Below are 19,953 nucleotides of genomic sequence, written 5' to 3' on the forward strand. Positions count from 1 at the left end.
GAGTGAGAAAAGTAACTTAATTAATGCTGACATCATCTGACCGTTCTGAGCAGAACGAGACCGCATCGGGCGGGTTAATGACGGCCGACCCCCAAGCGAGGCAAGGATAAAACGCACGGGTTATGTCCCCGCAAAACAAAGAGCGGGTACTCACCCAGGTGTTTGTAAAGAATACTAAATTAGAGGAAGCAACGGCGAATGTTTGTGAAGAACATTACGGGGTTAGGATTGGCTGTGAATTATCTGACGCTTAAAATGAACTTGCAATTTTCGTTTCCATAAAATAAAGTAACCGCTGCACAATTAAACCGAAAAACTTGAAAAAATCGAGAAGAAAATTCTTTATAGCTTCCCATGGCCTCAAGAGCCTCGTGGACCATGTAAATTCAACACCATTATCCTCCATCTTCTAAACTGTTTACAATCCAGATAAGAACTCTTTAACTGCGTGATTGTAATTCAATCGCGATAAGCCGTCAACCAACACTAAACTCCATCCCTGACCGCACAAAATACCGAGTTTTTGAAATATCCTATACAAAGCCTCTGAGAGTTTAAAAGAGACTATCAATGTCAAAACCAGCAGCGCAGATGTGTGTAAACTTGCAGGTGGTCTTCATTCCCCTCCATCTGTAACATGTGCAGCCTCGCATGGCGACCTCCCCTCCTTCCAAAGGGCACGGCACAGTACCTGTAAGGGATCCAATCTGAGTGGTGCTTGGAGCTCATATCTCAGGCGGAGCGTCGTCCGGGGAGGAGGGTGGGTGGGGGACGGCGGGGCGGTCCTGGCGACAAAGAGTCCGTGTAGAGAGCACGCGAAGCCCCAGCATCGTCTGCCCCAGACAGGGAAGCAGAGTGGCGCAGACCTCTCTGTAGCTCCACGACCTTCCCACTCAGGGTTGGTGAGGGCCCGCGTGTGTGTGGTGCCGTCGGAGGTGGGAGGTGCGTGGGGACTCCAGCGAGGGCTCCTCGTGCTCTAAGCAGGCTTCAGTCGCGGCAGCAGAAAAGGCATTTTCCTCATCCTGTCTGTATCCTCGCTGTCACGCACACACACTCTCCAGCGCTCCCGTTTCCTGTGCCCCACTCTCTCTCCCTCTCGCTTCTTCTGCTCGCTCACTCGCTCGCTCACTTGCTCCGTCTTTCCCTCCCTCTCCCTCTCCCTTAGTGAGAAACATCCATTAAACCCTCACCCTGGTGACCAGAGGAGACACACGGGTAATGGTGATCCCTTTTGGTCACGAAATTCTAACATTAGTGATCCTTTGTGCTCCCCGAAACCACTGAATTATATACACACACACACACACACACACACACTCAGAGGTTTGAAAAGACAGTGACCGCACAGAGAGGTCCTCCAAGTGCTTCCTGAGCTGTGATTTATTCATTAATTCTGAGTGAACAGTTCATTAGCATGGGGCAGTACAGGGAAGGGATAATTGTCTTTGATTTAGCGCGTTCCACCCAAACAAAGACTCACTGTATTAATGTCTTGCAGATGCCAGGTCAAAAACGCATCTGCAAGTCCTCTAATGTTTAATTAGCTGTAGCATCTTTTGGAGAAATGAAGATGAATAAAATCCTAATATTTGACAAAACAAATATCTGAGAGACAGCCTTTCTTTTCAAGAGACGGACAGTTAAAGATGCATCAAAAGCCACGGAAAGGATATGATAAAACAAGGTCATCAAAGTCTGCCTCGAGTTGTTTCAGGAGACGGTTATTTCAATGTGGAGGATGGCACACATCTTACACAAAATCAGAACCATGATTGCATTCTTTAAAATCCCTGAGTATTTCATTGTTCATCTTATTTCGAGAAACAGGGAGGAAATCCTGCAGTATCACCTAGAAACTCTGCCGAACATTTCGAACCCCCATCCAACTGGCCTCAAGGATTTCCAGAGCATTATCTGTTTAGTCACATTTTTCTCTGCACCACCAGCTCCATGGAGTTCCACACACCATTGCGTTGGTTTAAATGTGCTCCTGTTTGGCTGAGGAGCTTTCAGTCATACATCCTTTACCTCCATCTCCACCCCTACTGCCAGGGGCTGCTATCTGGGAACCCCAGGAGGCATCCGGTGTTAAACCACACAACGGAGAAAATGCAGCAAAGCAATACAAATCTATTCCCAGCTGGATTTTGGGGAATCCAGCACGATGGCCAGAATGTAGGAGATGCACTGCTCTACTCCATCGCAACCATACACCACCTCTGGGGCAACCTTCAAGGTGTACTGCTGTAGACATACAGATTTTTTGGAATAAATTTGAAAGGTTTGACACATAGCTGGCTGATGATGCTATGGGGATATGTCTGGGAGGTCAACACACTATTTACATGAACCATGAATGGGATTTCCTGTTTCTCCACAAAATGCTTATTTACAAACAGTCCTGAGCAGCAGAAGGCACCGGATCCTTGGACAAGCAGATTAACAACCTCCATTAGCTAGAAAACATTTAGTCTCAAAATAACATGAACTTCAAACTTAAGAAAGAGCACGGGTGCCCTGGCCGATCCAACAGCTCGATCAGGAGAAGCCCTCATCAAGAGAATGCCACAGGATGAATCTGCTGAATATCACCTGGTTTTACAGCCAGGGAAAGGATAAAAACAAATGCAAAATTGGAATTTCTACACCTCTCTTTTGTCAGCGGACTGAAGGTTCAAGGTCTGTAGGGCGAGCAGTGTTGAAGGTGTGAGAAGGGCCCGACACAGGTGGACATGCAGCTGGGAGCAAGATGTCCTCAGTTGCTTCCATAGTCTTACGCACAAGGATCCCGCTTCCAGCTGGTTTGCCTACAGCGTTCCACGAAGGGATAAACATGAGTGACGCAATGACCGTGACGGCAGTGGCTCACAGCAACAACCCAAATGACGTTGTAGCTGGCCGAGAAACAAGGTAACTCCTTTCATTTCACTTGGGCTATGAGAAAAATAGATCCATCTGAGAAGATCTGCCCCTCATTTCAAGACATAATTACACTTTCCATCCCTTGGTGGCACACTGATCCAGTGTAACTCCATCCTGACAAGCAGATTATTTTGAATTAGTTTGACCCAGAGGCCTGAATTCATATAAGCGAATGCCTGATCAGTTTATCACAGATGCTTCAGAAATGAGCTGCACACATGGGCCGCCCTTGTTGGGGGCATGTGTCTCATTAATAGGCACTGACCAGGCTGCTCGGATAGCGCGGCCGTAATTATTCATCGGCTGGACACGTTCTCTGCTGAAGGTGAGCTGAAGCCATGGAGAAGCTCCCCACCACCGAGCTCCACACACCGTAACCTGTTTTAAACTTAACCGCACTGGATGGGCTCCAGGGAATCTCTATCAGCACGCCCTTCTCACAGTGCATCTCTCTTCGGCCTTCTCCTTCCTTTCTCAGCCCTCATCTTTCTAACATGCCATTTGTCACGGGGGGGCGGTGGCACAGCGGGCTCGGCCTGTGCCTGCTCTCTGGTGGGTCTGAGGATCAAGTCCCGCTTGGGGTGCCTTGCAACAGACTGGCGTCTCGTCCTGGGTGTGTCCCCTCCCCCCTCCAGCTTTACGCTCTGTGTTGCCGGGTTAGGCTCCGGCTCCCTGCGACCCCGTATGGGACAAGTGGTTTCAGTCAATTTGTGTGTGTGTGTGTGTGTGTGTGTGTGTGTGTGTGTGTGTGTGTGTGTGTGTGTGTGTGTTCATCACAGTCTCCAACCCAACGATGCCATCCCCTCTGACTCAACAGTGCCCCCTGTGAGCTCCTGAGTGGCACTGATGCAGGTACCTGGCTGAGATCATCACTATAGTCCAGCAGCCTCAACAAATTACGTGGTGTCATGCGGAACACAGGGAGCCGGGACGGCTGAACCCGAGTGCAGCGTTGTTCGTCAGAAGTTGAGGGAAGAGGCAAGTTCTCAAAACCGGGGACAGGCGAAGGGTCGGTCGATCGGCGAACAGGACAGGAACGAGGATCCATGGACGTGGTCGGAGAACGAAGCAAGGAGTCAAAAAACCGGAGAACGTGAACAGAGTAAGAGTGTGTGTGGTAACACGAGGAAGGGCGGTTGTCCCAAACAAGATTCCGCAATGGTACGGGAGCTGAAGAGGGTCTTTATAGGGTAAGCGATTACTCATGAGCTAGTGCGGAGTCAGATGTTGCCACTTGTGTTGTGGGTGTGGACGTGACACATGGCCTTCAGGTCATCTGTGAAACTATTTCTCAAATGCCTATGTCTAAGTTCAACCGCTGACAACTGCGGAGGAATAATTATATCAATAATGCTAAAAGAAAGGAGGAACTCGGAAAATTAGAAAATGAATAATTTGTAACAATATTCACACGTTATAAAGACTGCTGCAGCATGAAAAGTGTTTTTAAGATAACTATTTTATCTGTTTTACCATAGCTTTACTACAACTTTTACTATATATCAGTGAAGAAGCACCAATATAAGCCATCTAATAAATAGAAAAGGAGCTGAAATTTACATTTACCGGACAGTTTTCATCTAAAGCAACTGTCACTCATTTACCTTTGTATACACCTGGGTAATATTTGCTGGAGTAAATTAGGCTAAGTACCTTGCTCGGGGGTACTACAGGGACTGCCGGGGGAAGCGTGGAGCCGCCAGCTAACGGGGGAGTCCGAGGCCTGGCTTGGAGGGAATATCATTTGCGCAGGTGGCAGCTCTGAAAAAGCATAATCCAACTGGTTACATTATGAATTCCAGGGCTTGTTGTGCTCCACCAGAAAATAACACTGGGATCCCGTTTCAATTAAATAGCAATTGATTGCTTGCAAAGGGGCAATTTCCCTTTTATTAAAAGGTCAAACAGAGATGCCTTGGGTGCATTCAGATCAAGTTAGCCTTTAATCAGTTTTTGTTAGCGCTGCGAAAGCAACAAAAAATGCAGAAACGCTTCCATCGAGCCATGTATGCGATGGCTGCAACGTTACACTCAATGAAATGGGACCAAGCGCAACACAGCCTTTCGAGCTCATTGATAAGGACCGATTACAAGCGAGATTAAAACCTTTCAGCAACGATCTTCGTATGAAACGTTTCATTACGGAGAACATCGTATGCGAGCACAAAGGTTATGTTAAATATAACTGGCAGCGACTGCGTTATGGCTGACATTCAACACCAAAGCTGTCGGCATCACTCAAGCGTGATTCCGGCGAACAGATGCGTTCCGTTTCGTGCCAAGCGGCAGGTCACCGCGGCTTCGGCGACGTGCGGGTCAGAGGAAGCAGATGAAAGGCTGGCCGTTGATCTCCTCAACGTTCCAGCCTGGACCAGCTGAGGGTGACTTTCAGAGCTCATTCACGCTTTACCAGGAAGACACTTCCGCAAGGGGTGGGGGCACGCTGTGGATTCTGCCTGGGGCGAAAGTGGATAGCGCTGTGGGGAACGGGGAAAGGGACGGACGCCGCCCCGTCGTCCTCTATGGGACTTTCTTTCGCTGGCGGGATGCTCATAGGGAAGCCATTGTTACCCTTCAGCATCAAGCATGCCTGAAAAGACCACTAACTGCACTGGATCCATCCCAGGCAGTGAAACCAAATCAGCCAACAGACCCCCCAGTGTGTGTGTGTGGCTTTCTCCGTGCCAGTTTGCACCGGGAGACCCCAGCTGCAAAGACTTGTTTCCTATGTTGCTGCCCGTGGTGAGAGAAATGGTTAAAGGGCAGCTGTTGCAAAGAGACTTTCCAGACAATAATAAGAAGAAGCACAGGTATCGGTGGCACTAGCTATTTTCTTTAATGGCAGCGGGTGTTAAAAGTAAAAACACTGTTTTGCTGCACTGTATGGTATTAGACTGCAGTCTCAGAAGTACTAGTCACGCACAGTAAATTGCTGCCTAAAACCTTGAACACCTACTTACACGTGAGGATTTCTGAAGGAGCTGTCTCGGTGAAAATGGTAGGTCGATTTTCTGAATCCATCATATGATATGAGTACAGGGGGCTCGTCACTCTACAACACTAACGTGGACTCAAAAAATGCCATTACAGTAAAACGATGGATACTAGGACTATTTCTTTAAAGAGAATTAGTGGAAAATATTGTTAATGTAGCACTGCGAATTTTCCCTGAGCTGAGCTAAATAGTGCACAGAACACATCAATATTTAAAACAAGATACCAAAGTTATTTTTTTTTTTTACATGTTTTAAATGGGGCAGCTGGTACAGCCTTTGGACCAGTAGGTTGCAGGTTTGAGTCTCATCTCCAGCTATAGTACCCTTAAGCCAGGTACTTATTTTAAAATAATATTTTAAAATTTGTAATTAATTAATTAAATTAATATTTTAAAAGAAAATAATAGAAAAGTACAAGGTACTTTTTTTGTCTCTGCACAAAATTGCACATACTTCACTTTTTATTTAACCTTTAATATTGCACTCCACATATTTTTATATTATTTACTTTATTATTTATTCTATCCTATTTTCATCATTTTATATTCCCCATAGTTCTGTATTATTTTTCTAATTTCTACTTTATTTAAATTGCCTTATTTATCTGTACTACAGACAGTCGGAAGAGCATTTCACTGCACGTCGTACTAAGTATGGTTGTGTATGTGACAAATCAAACTTGAACTTGAACTACCCTAAATTGCTCCAGTAAAAAAATTACTCAGCTGTATAAATGGGTAAGTACTGTGTAAGTAGCTTAACAATATAAGTTGCTTCGGAAAACACATCAGCTAAATGAATAAATATAAATGATTTTTACAGTGAAAAATGCTTTCATCTTGAATCCAGGACATGTGACATTTGCTTACTTTTTATTTAATCATTACTGCATTTGACAACTTTCCATCCTTATTCTAACTTAGTTTACTGATGTCATTATAAATAAAAGTTATTGTAATTGGGTAAATTTTTAGGAAGCTTTTAGGACATTTTTTAGGATACTGTATGCACATTGTGCTGGCACAGTTAATGAAATGCAGTAATAGTAGGAGCCAACCAAAGACAAGCATCCTCATCGCTGGACAAACACAAAGTACTGGACAGTAAAAGATAGATATATAAGGTACAATTTCATTAAAAACACCTTTTGTAATCATAAAATACAGTTTTAAAATACACATCTTATACGATTAAAGACTGACATTTCTTCATAACAATGTATAAAACGACACAGTACAAAGGGGACCATCTGTATGCTAGGCAAGTGTACAAAGTGTGACTGTGGGAGGAAACCAGAGCACCCAGAGGAAACCCACGCAGACGCAGGGAGGACATGCAAACTCCACATAGACCGAGTGGGGATCAAACACCCTCCTCTCGCACCACCCAGGCAGTGTAAAACAGCAGTGGCACCTCTATAAGAATTTACTTGACTTTATTCACTTAGCTAACTTACAATGTTAAGGTACATACAATTATTTACCCATCTATACAGCTGGGTAATTTCACTGGACCAATTCAGGGTAAGTACCTAGCTTTGAGTTATTGTAGTTGGAAATTGAACCTGCAACCTTTGGGTCCAAAGGCAGTAGCACTAACCACTATATTACAAGCTGGCCTTAACTGTCTCCTATAATCCACGAATCACTTCTGTCCACTGTGTTTTTGTGTTCCAGTGTGACGAATCAATGCACTGTGAAGACTGCATCTTGTCACTCGTTCGGTAACTTCCGCACTCGGATTCATCAATGAATGGCGCGTACGCATCATTGCACAAAGTCCGTCTCAGGGTATCCAGCATATTTCCTTTACTGCTGCGGCAGATCCTTATTTGACCATGTTGCACCTCCGTGACCCGAATCGCACAAGCCTTCAGCACAAGTTACCTTAACGGCAAATCCGACTTCAGTGCAAAGTTTATTCCACGCATAAACACGCGGATGTGTTCAATTTGAATGAATTCCATTTGATTTTCCACCAACACCACAGCCGGCAATATCAGCGTACGAGGACCAAACCGTACCACTACTGCCACTAATATGAGTATCTTCAAGGGTAACACAGTCCATTAGATCCGTGTCAAGTTCACATAAGGAATCTGTAACATTTCCATCGGAGATCAGCACCTCCAACCCCAAACCAAGGGGATGTTTCACTAGAGATGTCAGTGCCCACGGGAGTGCGGGCGCAACTAAAATGAAAAAGTTGATCCTTGGCCCAAATGCAAAGTAATGCAAATAAATGAGAGCCTGCACACACCGCAGCAGATCAGGCAGCCTGCTAGGGCACGGATAATCGCAGACGAATCCACGCGTCCTCGCTCCATGCTAATGATGTTGGTATTATTAGCCTTCTGCTCAGGTTGCCGAGCCTAGAAGAGGAGTCGGGCTTGTGTTTCCAGGACAGACATGCCACTCTTGAGCTGAAGCAGGTGGCCCATGCAGCCAGAACTCCCCTGCTGGTGCGGGTCAAAGCGCAGATCCTCCCGGTGGAAACATTCGTTTCTCTCTATGATATGTTTGTAGCCTCAAAAGAAAATGAAAGTTCTCATCAGTGCATCACATAGCACTTTGTAATGTCTGAGTTAAAAACCCCTAAGGAGCTTTAGGAAAAGAAAAACGGAGAACGCAGATTTGACACATCCCCCATCTAAAAATCTTTCTCTATTGCTGTTTTAATTTTCATTGACAGAAGTCTGAATGAGACAGGGTTAAAGGTAAGTTAAAGAACTCGGGATCTTCCAGAATTTTCCTTTCTTCGCAGTGGTAGTGTTACTGTGTGGGTCATTACAGCAGAGCTTCTTGGGGGCCTCCGAAGATTCCCATGGACTGGTCCCCTAGAGTAGGGGGTGCGGTGGCGCAGTGGGTTGGATCAGGTCCTGCTCTCTGGTGGGTCTGGGGTTCGAGTCCCGCTTGGGGTGCCTTGCGATGGACTGGCGTCCCGTTCTGGGTGTGTCCCCTCCCCCTCCAGCCTTACGCCCTGAGTTGCCAGGTTAGGCTCTGGTTCCCTGTGACCCTGTATGGGACAAGCAGTTCAGAAAGTGTGCGTGTGTGTGCGTGTGTGCGTGTGTGTGCGTGTGTGTGTGTGTGTGTGTGTGTGTGGTCTCCTAGGCAGACTATCCACACTGCAGTTATCTCCAGCATTGCGGCTGTGTCCTCCGGCAAGGTGACGCAGCGGAAACATTGCGACCGCACACATGTGTAGAGGGTAGCGTCTCAAAGCTGAACACCCCCAGCGCATCATGGCCAGTGTTCCGTTGCCCAGTAAGCCATGCCCACTCCACCACGTAAACACACCGGCCTGCTGTCAGACCACTTGTTAACAACCAGATGCAATTCCTTTGCTGCACTGTGAGGTAAAGGCAGCAGCATACATTAGTACTGCATCTGACACACACTGCTGCAAAAAAGTACAACGCCACTGCATAAAGACAGACTGGATATGAACGAACTGTGCACAGACTGACTGCTGTGTACGGGTGGAGGGTATATAGAAAAACTCTTAACAATCAAACAATTGCATATGGACAGATTGCATATGTTGATGCAATGCATCGTGGATGTATTTTTCTCAGAGACGTTTCGCCTGCTGAATAAACGTATATATAAAGGCAAATGTGCAGTAAATATGGACAGACTATGCGCAGACTGACCATTGCGTGTGGACAGTTCATGGCTGCAGTGTATGAGGTTCCCATCACTGCATTCCCATCCACACCAAACCCCATTGTCTCCTGGAGATTTTGGCAGCAAAGCCAGTGCCGGTCTCTGCACCCCAGGACAGTTATGTTTGACTTCAGGGGTCTCCATGTTGAGGTCCTCCTTCGACTTCTATGTTTCCTCTTCTTCACGCGAATCCCCGCCATTTTTCCACGTCCCGACGAGGACTCTCCAGCGTTTGGCATCAGCTCCGATGGGACACAACTCTTCCGGCCCGAGCGCCTCCACCCGCACCCGCGGACTCGGAGCTTCGGCTCCACATCACACGTTTCCGCATCTCCCAAGCGAAGACAGCGTTGGCTGCCAGGTGTTACACATTTCCACGTTACCTCGAAGCGAAAACTCCCCATTCCTCTGCACTGCTCAATTACAAAGCTTGTAAAACCTAATATTGCTAAATCCATAACCTTGTAACTTGTTTATAGTTCTAATATAACTCAGTAATGGCTTCCTTAAAAGGTTATTGAATTTTCCTTCGCTTGAGACGTGTAATTGTGCGCTGCTGTATTGGTGCGGTTTGCTGACAATCCAGCATCTTGCTCCCTACGGCGGGGGTCTGGGGGGGGGGGGGGTGGAACAATCATTTTACATTAAACTGGATTTAATATACCAAAATACACATTTTGCATCAAAGTCTTTACATTTTAGCGTGATGCACGTATTTTTAGACTGCTGCAGCAAAGAGATGCAACCAGATCGGGTCAATTTATCATAAAAAATGTTACATGTGCATCAGGTTCTGGTATGAATGTGCACGACGGCGGGCTGATGACACGAGCGTAAACAAACGGTGGAAATTTTACATCGAGTGCAGCCCGCCGTCCGTGTTCTGGCAGCGTTTCCGTTCAGCATCCCCTCTTCACCACCCTTTAGATTCCCAAATCCCGCATGTGCTCGGCTCTCCGTTGCGATGCGCGCCCTCCGCAGCCGTCCACAAATAACACCATCCACACAGATCGCTCCAGCCTCCGGTGAAACCATGGCAACGGGAGACTAATTACCCCCCTCCCCAAAAAAGAACACTTCTGAGCAAATCTCCGTTCACAGCTACCATTTACATGCAACAAGGGCAGCCTTTGTACGGGTGCGCGAGGGATCCTGCACGATCCAAACGTCGTTACTGAATTTTTCTGGTTTATTTGCAAATGAATGAATTCGCTCAGTTCGCTTTGTTTTTGTGCAACATACTGAATGATGCCTAACGCAGGAGCTGGCCGCAATCAGAATAAATATTACACAGTCACACTGTATTAATGCAAAAACACTTTTATGTCTTGAAAGCCTGCCAGGATTTTAGTCCATTAATGAAGCCATATAGAGGTACAGTCGTGACGCACAGAGATATCGCACAACCCGCTGGCCATGCACACCGCATGCCTTGTGAACGGGGGAACGGGAACTATCATAGGCAGACTGCACCTGAACTCACCCTCTGGCAATTATCCAGAGGTAAAACTAAATGTGGAAAAGACCAAAACCAGTAAAAATTTCCCCAGGTAATGCTAGTCGCTCTCACTAAAAGAGCCTTTTCACAGGCGATGACGTGTCGCTATTGTAGGGTTCACGTCTTTCATTTCAGTTCTTTGTTTCTCACTTTCTGGGCAGGCCACCACTGCGTTATGTTCAAGAGCACATGGGAGAACAAGGTCGTTTTCCGACCCCGGACACCGGTTGGCAGCTAGCGCTAACTAACTAACACCAGCGCGTAGACAGAAGTGGGCCGGGTGGGTGTGACGCACACGGGCCTTGGGAGGAATCCTGATTGGAGGAGCATGCAGCGAAGACTGTCAGCGCAAACGTATAAAAAGAATTCGCTTCCAGTGTTAAGGAAATTGCCGGAAAAATGCAAATCTGTCATTTTTGCAGCCATCCGGGGAGTCTGGCTATTGTGTCGCATCCATTTATTTTGCGGCCCGCTGCATCGCAGCACTGGAAGGGAACATGCGTGCGTATGGATGCACACGAGCATTCAATTAAAGCATAACCGCTCAACATCCTTCACCGTGTTGCTGCCGTAGCCCACGTTTACCATACGGAACGGCGCATCGCAGTATTTTAGAAAACGTACTGGTGCCACCTAGTGCCGCAACGTGCTAACAAAGTAACTTACAAATAATCCACCCATCAGTGCACTTTCAGTAACTGCTTGTCCTGAGCAGGACCGCAGGGACCCGGAGCCTATCCCGGAAGCATTGGGCACAAGACTCGGGGGGGGGTACACCCTGGACGGTGCACCAGTTATGAAATTCCATGTTGTAAACTGCACTTAAAATTGATTGATCACCACTTCAGAATACTTACTCGATTTTGTTTAATGATATCAGATGTCATTGCTTCATTAAAAAGCCCTTTCAAATGACCTTACCGTACCACCAATGTGTGACTTGAAGAATAATAACAATTTTAAAATGCCAGTGACGACGACGACTTCTTTCAACACAGCCGTAATGGAATGTGCAAAGTAATAAGGGTGGTGTCCTTAACCACCTCCCTGGGTAACTCCTCACCTCGTACCAGCATCTGCACTGGCACAAGCAAGAGCACTGATTCATAAACGTCCCCATATTCATATGTCTTCACACATCCAGACACATTACAAATAGCTACATCTCTACGCATGCACATCTAAATGTAAATACCCATCCAGACATCCATACGCATTCATGTATAAATACACATCGATAAAAATCAACACCTCTACAAATGTATAAATCAGTACACTCACACGATGCTTTTCTTCAAAGCAATTTATTTACCCATTTATACTGCTGGGTAACTTCAGCAGCAATATTAGGGTAGGTAACTTACTCCAGGGTACTACAGCGGGAGGGGAGAGTTGAACCTGTGGCCTCTGGATCTAAAGGCAGTTGTTGTAACCCCTACACCACCAGCTGCCCATCCCCAAATGCACACACACTCATGTGTCTCTATGCATTGATACACACTCACACATCTGTGACATCCACACGTCCGCACACCATGGACCACAGATCCACAGACCATTAGCGGCAGTAAAAGTCCTCCGTGGCCGACTCCCAGCGCACGCGAATTGCGCGTCGAGCCTACCTGCGTCCTCCACGGCCGCCGGGTGTCTGAGCTCCTCGTTTTCACTCTCAATCATCCCAAAGGTCAACAGACACAAAATTCTGAGCTGCAAATTGTCCCCTCCTTCCAATCACCAGTTCCTGTCCTGCCAGTTCACACGTGTTCTGCTGCCAGGAAATATAATACCATCTTCCAGCGCGTGGCCTTCGGAATCGCTCGCAGATCTCATTAGCACAAATGACGTTACTCTGCTATTTGACAAGGCCAGCATGAGCTGAAATGACATATGAGTTCACTACAGTTTCCATTATGAAATGGTTTTCCGCACCGTCTTGCCTTTGCATCGTTTCCAGTTTCTCGGTCAGCCTCCTCAAATAAACAGAAGTACTGCAGTGCACGTTAAGTTATTTCTCACCTTCCTACCGCTGGCAGAACAGACAGCGTCAAAATTCCAGAAAAGGCGCAGGAAGTAATTTATGCCTCTTCTGAGTTTATTGCAGATGCAAGGTACCCTTGAAAAGTATACGGATGCATTTCGGAAAACTGATACCGCATAATGAAGAACTGGCATCGTGTGAATTTTTTGTTATATGTGCTGCTCTGCGGGTCCCCCTCAATGAGACTGTCAATCGAGTAGTGCTTAGAGCTGTCGTCTTTGGTCCTGAAATTTGCAGTTTGAATCGCTGCTGCTGTACATTGTCTGAACCGCTTATCCCATATGGGGTTGCGGGGAGCCAGAGCCTAACCCAGCAACATAGGGCGAGGGGCAGGGGACAGGGGACACACCCAGGACGGGATGCGAGTCCATCACAAGGCACCCCAAGCGGGACTCGAGCCCCAGACCCACCGGAGGGCAGGACCTGGTCCAACCCACTGCGCCACCGCACCCCCCCCAAAATTGCATCAGTAAAATTCTTCAGCTCTGTAAATGCATAAATAATTGTAGGGATCTTTGCACTGTAAGTTGCCTTAAAGAAAAGCATTGGCTAAATAAATACCATAATAATAAATTAGTAACATTTCAGCTGAGTAGTGCCAAAGCAGATTGACAATATGTAATATCATTTAAGGATATTAAAAATGAGTTCATTACATGTAACGCACCGGCGTTAAGTTCGTGGCCTTTTTGTTTGTCCGTTGATTTATGGTGTACTGTGTTGTTTAACATACGCTGCAGGGCTCCCTTTGAAGAAAAGCAGTGAGAACGGTGGCTATATTAACAAAAGCCCGCATTTCAAAATTCATGTGTTAATGTGAAACCATAGAGAATCACAAACTCAATCATTCTAATTGAGTCTCATTATTTGTTCCAGAAAATTACCATGCAGAAATGGCCTTTGTTTGTGTACAGTCGATCCCGAGCCAACAGGGTGCCTGGATGACTATACACATTTACTAATGGCTCTAATATGGAGAACAGAAACACGTATTTTATTTTGTATACAAGGCAGACAGATAAGTCAACAAATAACTACTTTATTAAGTCCATAGGAAATTGCACAAAATTCCTAACTAAGTTGACCGTAAGGACCAATCACAAACAGCTAAACAGCAAAGTCCCGCCTCTCAATCAGCACCTGAACCAATCGAAATGCAGGATTGCTGCCGCAGCTGTTGAGTACAGGGCACAGATTTAAACACACAGCCACACTGCAGGGGGCGTAGCTTTAAAACATCGGAGCGATAGCTCACGTTCCGTGATGTCTCCCAACTGTTGAGTGGCTCGGGAATGTCTCTACATGACCACATTACAGCAGTAATGAGGGGGGATAAGGTGTTGCCCTCAGTCTTCAAATAATAAGCCTAATATATATTTGTGTAATATTTGTGCATTTGTGGGGGGTGCGGTGGTGCAGTGGGTTGGACCGGGTCCTGCCTTCCAGGGGATCTGGAGTTCGAGTCCCGCTTGGGGTGCCTTGTGATGGACTGGCGTCCTGTCCTGGGTGTGTCCCCTCCCCCTCCAGCCTTTCAGACTCTGGTGCCCCGCGATCCCAAATGGGACAAGCGGTTCAGACAGCGTGTGTGTGTGCATTTGTCATTTGATTTTTTTTCCTCCCTTCCATCTAACAAGATGTTGCAACACCGGACCATTGGACCGCTGGACCACTGACACAAACAGCTCTCGACGCCACCTGGGATCTCAAATTGCCAAAGAGCTGTGGCCCTTACGCTGCTGTCAGTACAAGAGTCAGACTCCTAATGGACTTTTAACTCACGCTGATCTGAAGCAAAATGCGTAGGTATCACTGTGACTCATTAATCGGTAATAAGCTGAGTCATGACCGCCATCACGAGCACACACCAGGCTGCAGAATACACGCTGAGAGCAATATTTTGATACTGTGTGAAGTTCATTTTGAATGCCAGCAGAAATGGTCCCAAGAAAACGTGCAAAAATTACAGATTAACTTTTTAATTGATTCGCAACTGCTAGATACCTTTCGGGGTATTGCATAAGTGACTGGGAGCAGTGCGTTCATGTCGTCGGTTGCATTCGCACCTTGTAGCTCCAGGGTTGTGGGTTCCAAGAGGCCCTGGTTTGGTCTGCGTGAACCGGTGACTAGTTGTGCTTTCAGACCATGTGATCATAGAAAAGGGGTCTGAGCCAGGGTTCATATCCAGCCACTGCCACTGCAATGGAAAAGTCTAGCAACTTGGAATCAAAGAGTTACGACCATTTGAACGGAACGTCCCAGATCCGACCACAAGATGGCGAACGTGTTACAGCTGGAGCTGCACTGGAAATGCACCGGAGCATCCTTTTGCTCTGGGAAGCTGTAGGGGGGGTTTGGTCGTGGTCAGCGTTGAGGTTCAGTAAAAACATGGGAATGAAGTCTCAGTTACGAGGTTCAACGAAAATATGAGAAACATTCCCTTATCATCTAACCTTTCGAGTGATCGGTCAAAAACTCTGATTAGGGTCCGATGTGTGGAGTCGCCAACTTCATCAACATTGTTGGGCACAGGGTGCGACGCAGGAGTGCCAACATTCCCCCGGTGTGACGATTTTACTCCCAATCCATAGGGACCCCTTCAAATACCCTACTTGGAATCCTCACCTTCAGCAGCCTCTGAGACGCCATGAGCTGCGCGGGTAGTTAACGTCCTTCCACACGTATGCAAAGCGCACAGCTGGGAAATCAGCATTCGCTCAACGCGCCAGCGAGCCGTGCGGACTCCGCGTTGTTGTTCCCTTCCACTCAGCTGCCACATCTTGCTGCGCCATCACTCCAGGGTGCCAGGGCTGCTTCTTCTCGAACACGACACCACTAGAACATGAGCGCGCATTGTCTCCCAGCGCTTCAGTGGATGCAAGAGCTGAGTCATTAAAGAGGATTTGTTAACCATTAAAAGAAATGTGTTTTTAGAGATCACTTTGGTCCACACAAAGCATTTTCTGAAGGTACTTTCTACAAAGCCTGCTGTTTTTCAAAAATTAACTTTTAAACTCCCTCAGAGCTTAAACGTGTGATTGTGACTCATAAGGCCTTATGAATCATGAATCATTTTATGCTGTATATATTTACTGCACATTATGTCCATGTACGCACTGCTATTAATAACGACATTTCAAAAAAATCAATATGAGCATGAATTTTTGATACGTTGCTGTGGTCGGGTTGCGATGACGAAGACAATATACATCCACAGCTCACAAATCACGCAGCTGTGTGCAGCTGGACACAGACGCCAAGGTGCTGTTCGCGCCTCTCGTTCATGTGCCAGGCAGAGTGGCATCTCCACGCGCACCTCCGCCTCCAGAGCGCAGCAGCATTGTGGGCGTGTTTTCACAGAGCCCCACCGTGATGAATCGTCTTTAGCTGCATGAGCAAACCCGGAACATCGTGAGGCTGGACATCCATGTGCCATCGCTCTAGCGAGCACACCAGGATTCCTTGCATGCTTGTTGCCTTTCAAATGTCAATGACGAGGACACGCAGCGCCCCAGCCATGAACTCCTGATGAACAGGTACAGGTACAGCCCACACACCTTATTCACCATGCTCACTTACGCTGCTAGAGACATTACTTACACTGGGTCACTCATCCATACATCAGTGGAACACACTCTCTCTCTGTCACTCACACACTATGGGTGAACCCGAGCATGTCTTTGGACTGTGGGAGGAAACCTACACAGACACAAGGAGAACATGCAAACTCTACACAGACTGAGCGGGGATCGAACACATGTCCTCTCACACCACCCAGGTGCTGTGAGACAGCAGCGCTACTCGCTGTGCCACCGTACTGCCCAATCATACATTTTGAGGTGCTGCAGACATACTTCAAGTAAGGGTGTTACAGAATGCAGAGCAACTGATTAGAGTGATTGCAGTGACATTCCCCGCATCCACTCCACCAGCATCCACCAACTCCACCACGACCGCTCACCATAGCAACAGGCTCCAGGGCACAACAGAGGAAGAAAGCCCTGGCCTCACGGAGCGGAGCAAGGGGACTAGGTGGAGGGCTTTATCCTCTCCCTGTTTACCACTTTTTATGGACATGAGTGGGAGTGACTGAGCCTCACCAATATGCACTGAGGGCTCAGCACACCTGCGGTGCTCGACCTGAGCTCTGAGGATCAGTTTTCTAATTAAGTGAACTTTGGCAATTGCCTTGTGACTCCAAAATATGGGGGCAAATCAAGAAGTAAATTACAAGTTTGAGGAAACAAAATGAAGAAGATCCGCTGCTTTACGCGTTATGTAAACACCATGCGAGACGTCGCCGCCTGCTGTCTTTCACATGTTGCACTTTTGTAGGTAGGATTTCTATGAAACGCAGTGCGTCCACGCAGTAAATGTGTATATCTAATGCCTTATCGAACTTCAGTCTTGAAAATAAGTTTATTTTTCAGTCCGTTCTAAGTCATTAAAGTATACATTTGTGTTCCGTGCATATTCAATATCCCATGGATGTAGATCTGGGAGATTCCCTTTACTAGAAGCAGGTAGTGGCTACTTGTCTGAAATGCAAGACTTTTGATTACAGCCTGCAAGACGGACAGCCGACCTGCTCTCCAACTCCTACCGGACACGATCATTCCCTGCACTTCAGTAAGTGTGTTGTGCTCCTCCAACACCGGCTGACTAGTTGGGCTCATTCACAAGGGGTAAAAAACCAAAACTCCCTAGATTTTCTGTTTTAGCCCTTGTGTGGTAGAATGATCTCCCCATGTCCCTCAGAGCTGCTGAATCTCTCCCAGCACTCAAGAAGGGTCTCAGAACCCTTCTTTTCAGACCTCCAATCTCTTTCAGACCCACTTCTCTTCTGGTGTCCAGACAGCTGCATAAATTAGCATCACACCATCTATCATGACTGTCTTTGTATTTTGTCTCAGACTCAGTTTTATAGACGGCGACTGATCTAATGTGTGTGTAAAGACAGCACATCAATAAACCTGTCTGTCTGTCTCTTGAGCTCCGAGTCTGTGAATACACTTCTTTTTTGTTCCGAACCGTACGTACACCGATTCAGAGAAAAGCACTCGCTAAATGAATAAATGCAAGCGTGAAGATGAGTGCTAAAGGCAGGTGTTTTACCAACAGTGTTATCCTGCAAACTCAGTGTCCACGTGGACCTGCACAGTGGGCACTCACTGCTGCTCAGAGAACGGAGTGACACTGGACTCATTTTGCACTTGAGAGCTGAAAGTCTCAAACAGCATGCAAAGCAAACTGACAGTTATTTTCAAAACTGGACGTGATTCGTTAATCACCTTTTGTCTGTGTAACAAATAGCAAGCCTGACAATGCACTATGGATAAAGTGGATGCAGAAGTTACTGGGTATGGCTCCCTTTACGGGGAAAAGGTGGCCCCGAGTTACGTGAAATAGCGTCAAAGCAAATGTCTTGCCATGTTTTAAAAAAGTATTCAAATTGCTATTTAAGGCTCTCACTTTATTTCTCTGGTGGGACTGGTGAAGTAATACTGATGTGCATAGATTGCAGCAGGCTACTCAGCAGACTGGGGGTGTGAGTTTCTACAGCTTCTTCACATCCACTCGGTGAGTTTGCATTTCAAAGGTCAATTTGCTCAGTCGACATTCCTGCTTTCTCAGCTGGGACACCCATTGCTGGCAGTTAGCAACACGTGGCAGTCGTTGGGCCCGGGCCCCTTTATGACACTCACACACACACACACACACACACACACACACACACACACACTGTCTGAACCACTTGTCCCATGCGGGGTCACAGGGAGCCGAAGCCTAACCCGACAACACAAGGCGTAAGGCTGGAGGGGGAGGAGACACACCTAGGACGGGACGCCAGTCTGTAGCAAGGCATTCCAAGCGGGACTCGAACCCCAGACCCACCGGAGAGCAGGACCCAGTCAAACGCATTGCATCACCGCACCTCCCTTTATGACGCTCTGTAGAGCCAAGTCATTAAAAGTCTGTATTGGACACCTGTGTTGAACCGAGTGTGTTCCTTCCCTATTGTTTGAGTGCACATATATATAATTTTATATAAGTGTTGGAGTGTCGTATATAACTACTATCACTCTTACTATATTATGATTTATTTTTTAGTATTATAACATGTTTTACTTTAAAATGTACTTTTTCTTTAATTATCCTTTATATTATTCACCGTCTGGTATTCATCTTTGTATGACGTTCACTTCTCTCTGTGATATGGCCTGCTGTAGAGGTTTCTGGAACAGCGCGTTTCTGTTACTGGTAAAATTCCACTGTACTGGGATTGAGTAGGAAGCCCTTGGAAGGAATTTGTGTCTGGTGCAAGCAGATAAGACAGGTTGAACAGTATTTTTATACTGTCTTTTTAGACGCAGCAGAGACATGAAAGTGTGTGCATCCACAGGGGAGAATATCTGGCGAGAAGTGCACACCTACAACTTTTTTCAGCTTATTGTGCCTTATTACTGAAAACTCCAAAGAACCACAAATTGAAGAAAGATCAATTCCAACACTAGGACCGAACGCAGCATCTGTCGGTGGTCTTTATCTTCTTGGCTTGGCTAAACCCGTGTTGTAAAGTGAAACCAGAGACTGCAGCGGATCTACCGTGTTCCTGTCTTTTCCCGTGTGAAGTGCAGAAGACCATGAGAGAAGAACAAACTTTAAGGATAAAGAAACATAGAGCTATGAAAAGAGTAGAAGCCTGGCTGATGCAAGAAGTAGGATTCTTGTGCACCGTCCACAGTACTCTTTAGCAAGCTTCTTCTCCTGAATCATATATATAAGGAAACTGTCAGTGGTTGGGCAAAGAGATCAGTATTCAGTTAGACGATAACG

The 19,953-nt window shown here is 46.6% G+C and overlaps 1 protein-coding gene across 3 annotated transcripts in view; it reads right to left on the bottom strand.

The window, feature by feature from the left end:
- Positions 1-19,953, bottom strand: part of LOC108940016 (tubby protein homolog) — a 73,524-nt gene that overhangs the window by 30,027 nt on the left and 23,544 nt on the right. The window contains exon 1 of one of the 3 annotated variants that reach the window (XM_018761776.2): positions 692-1,078. The exons of the other annotated variants lie outside the window; for them this stretch is intronic. Within the exon in view, the coding sequence (XP_018617292.1) occupies positions 692-729 (38 nt within the window). The 5' untranslated portion in view covers positions 730-1,078. Of the gene's footprint in view, positions 1-691; positions 1,079-19,953 lie in introns of those variants that run through there. 3 annotated transcript variants of the gene reach the window in all.

The sequence above is a fragment of the Scleropages formosus genome, chromosome 2, assembly GCF_900964775.1.
Source record: "Scleropages formosus chromosome 2, fSclFor1.1, whole genome shotgun sequence".
Lineage (NCBI taxonomy): Eukaryota > Metazoa > Chordata > Actinopteri > Osteoglossiformes > Osteoglossidae > Scleropages > Scleropages formosus.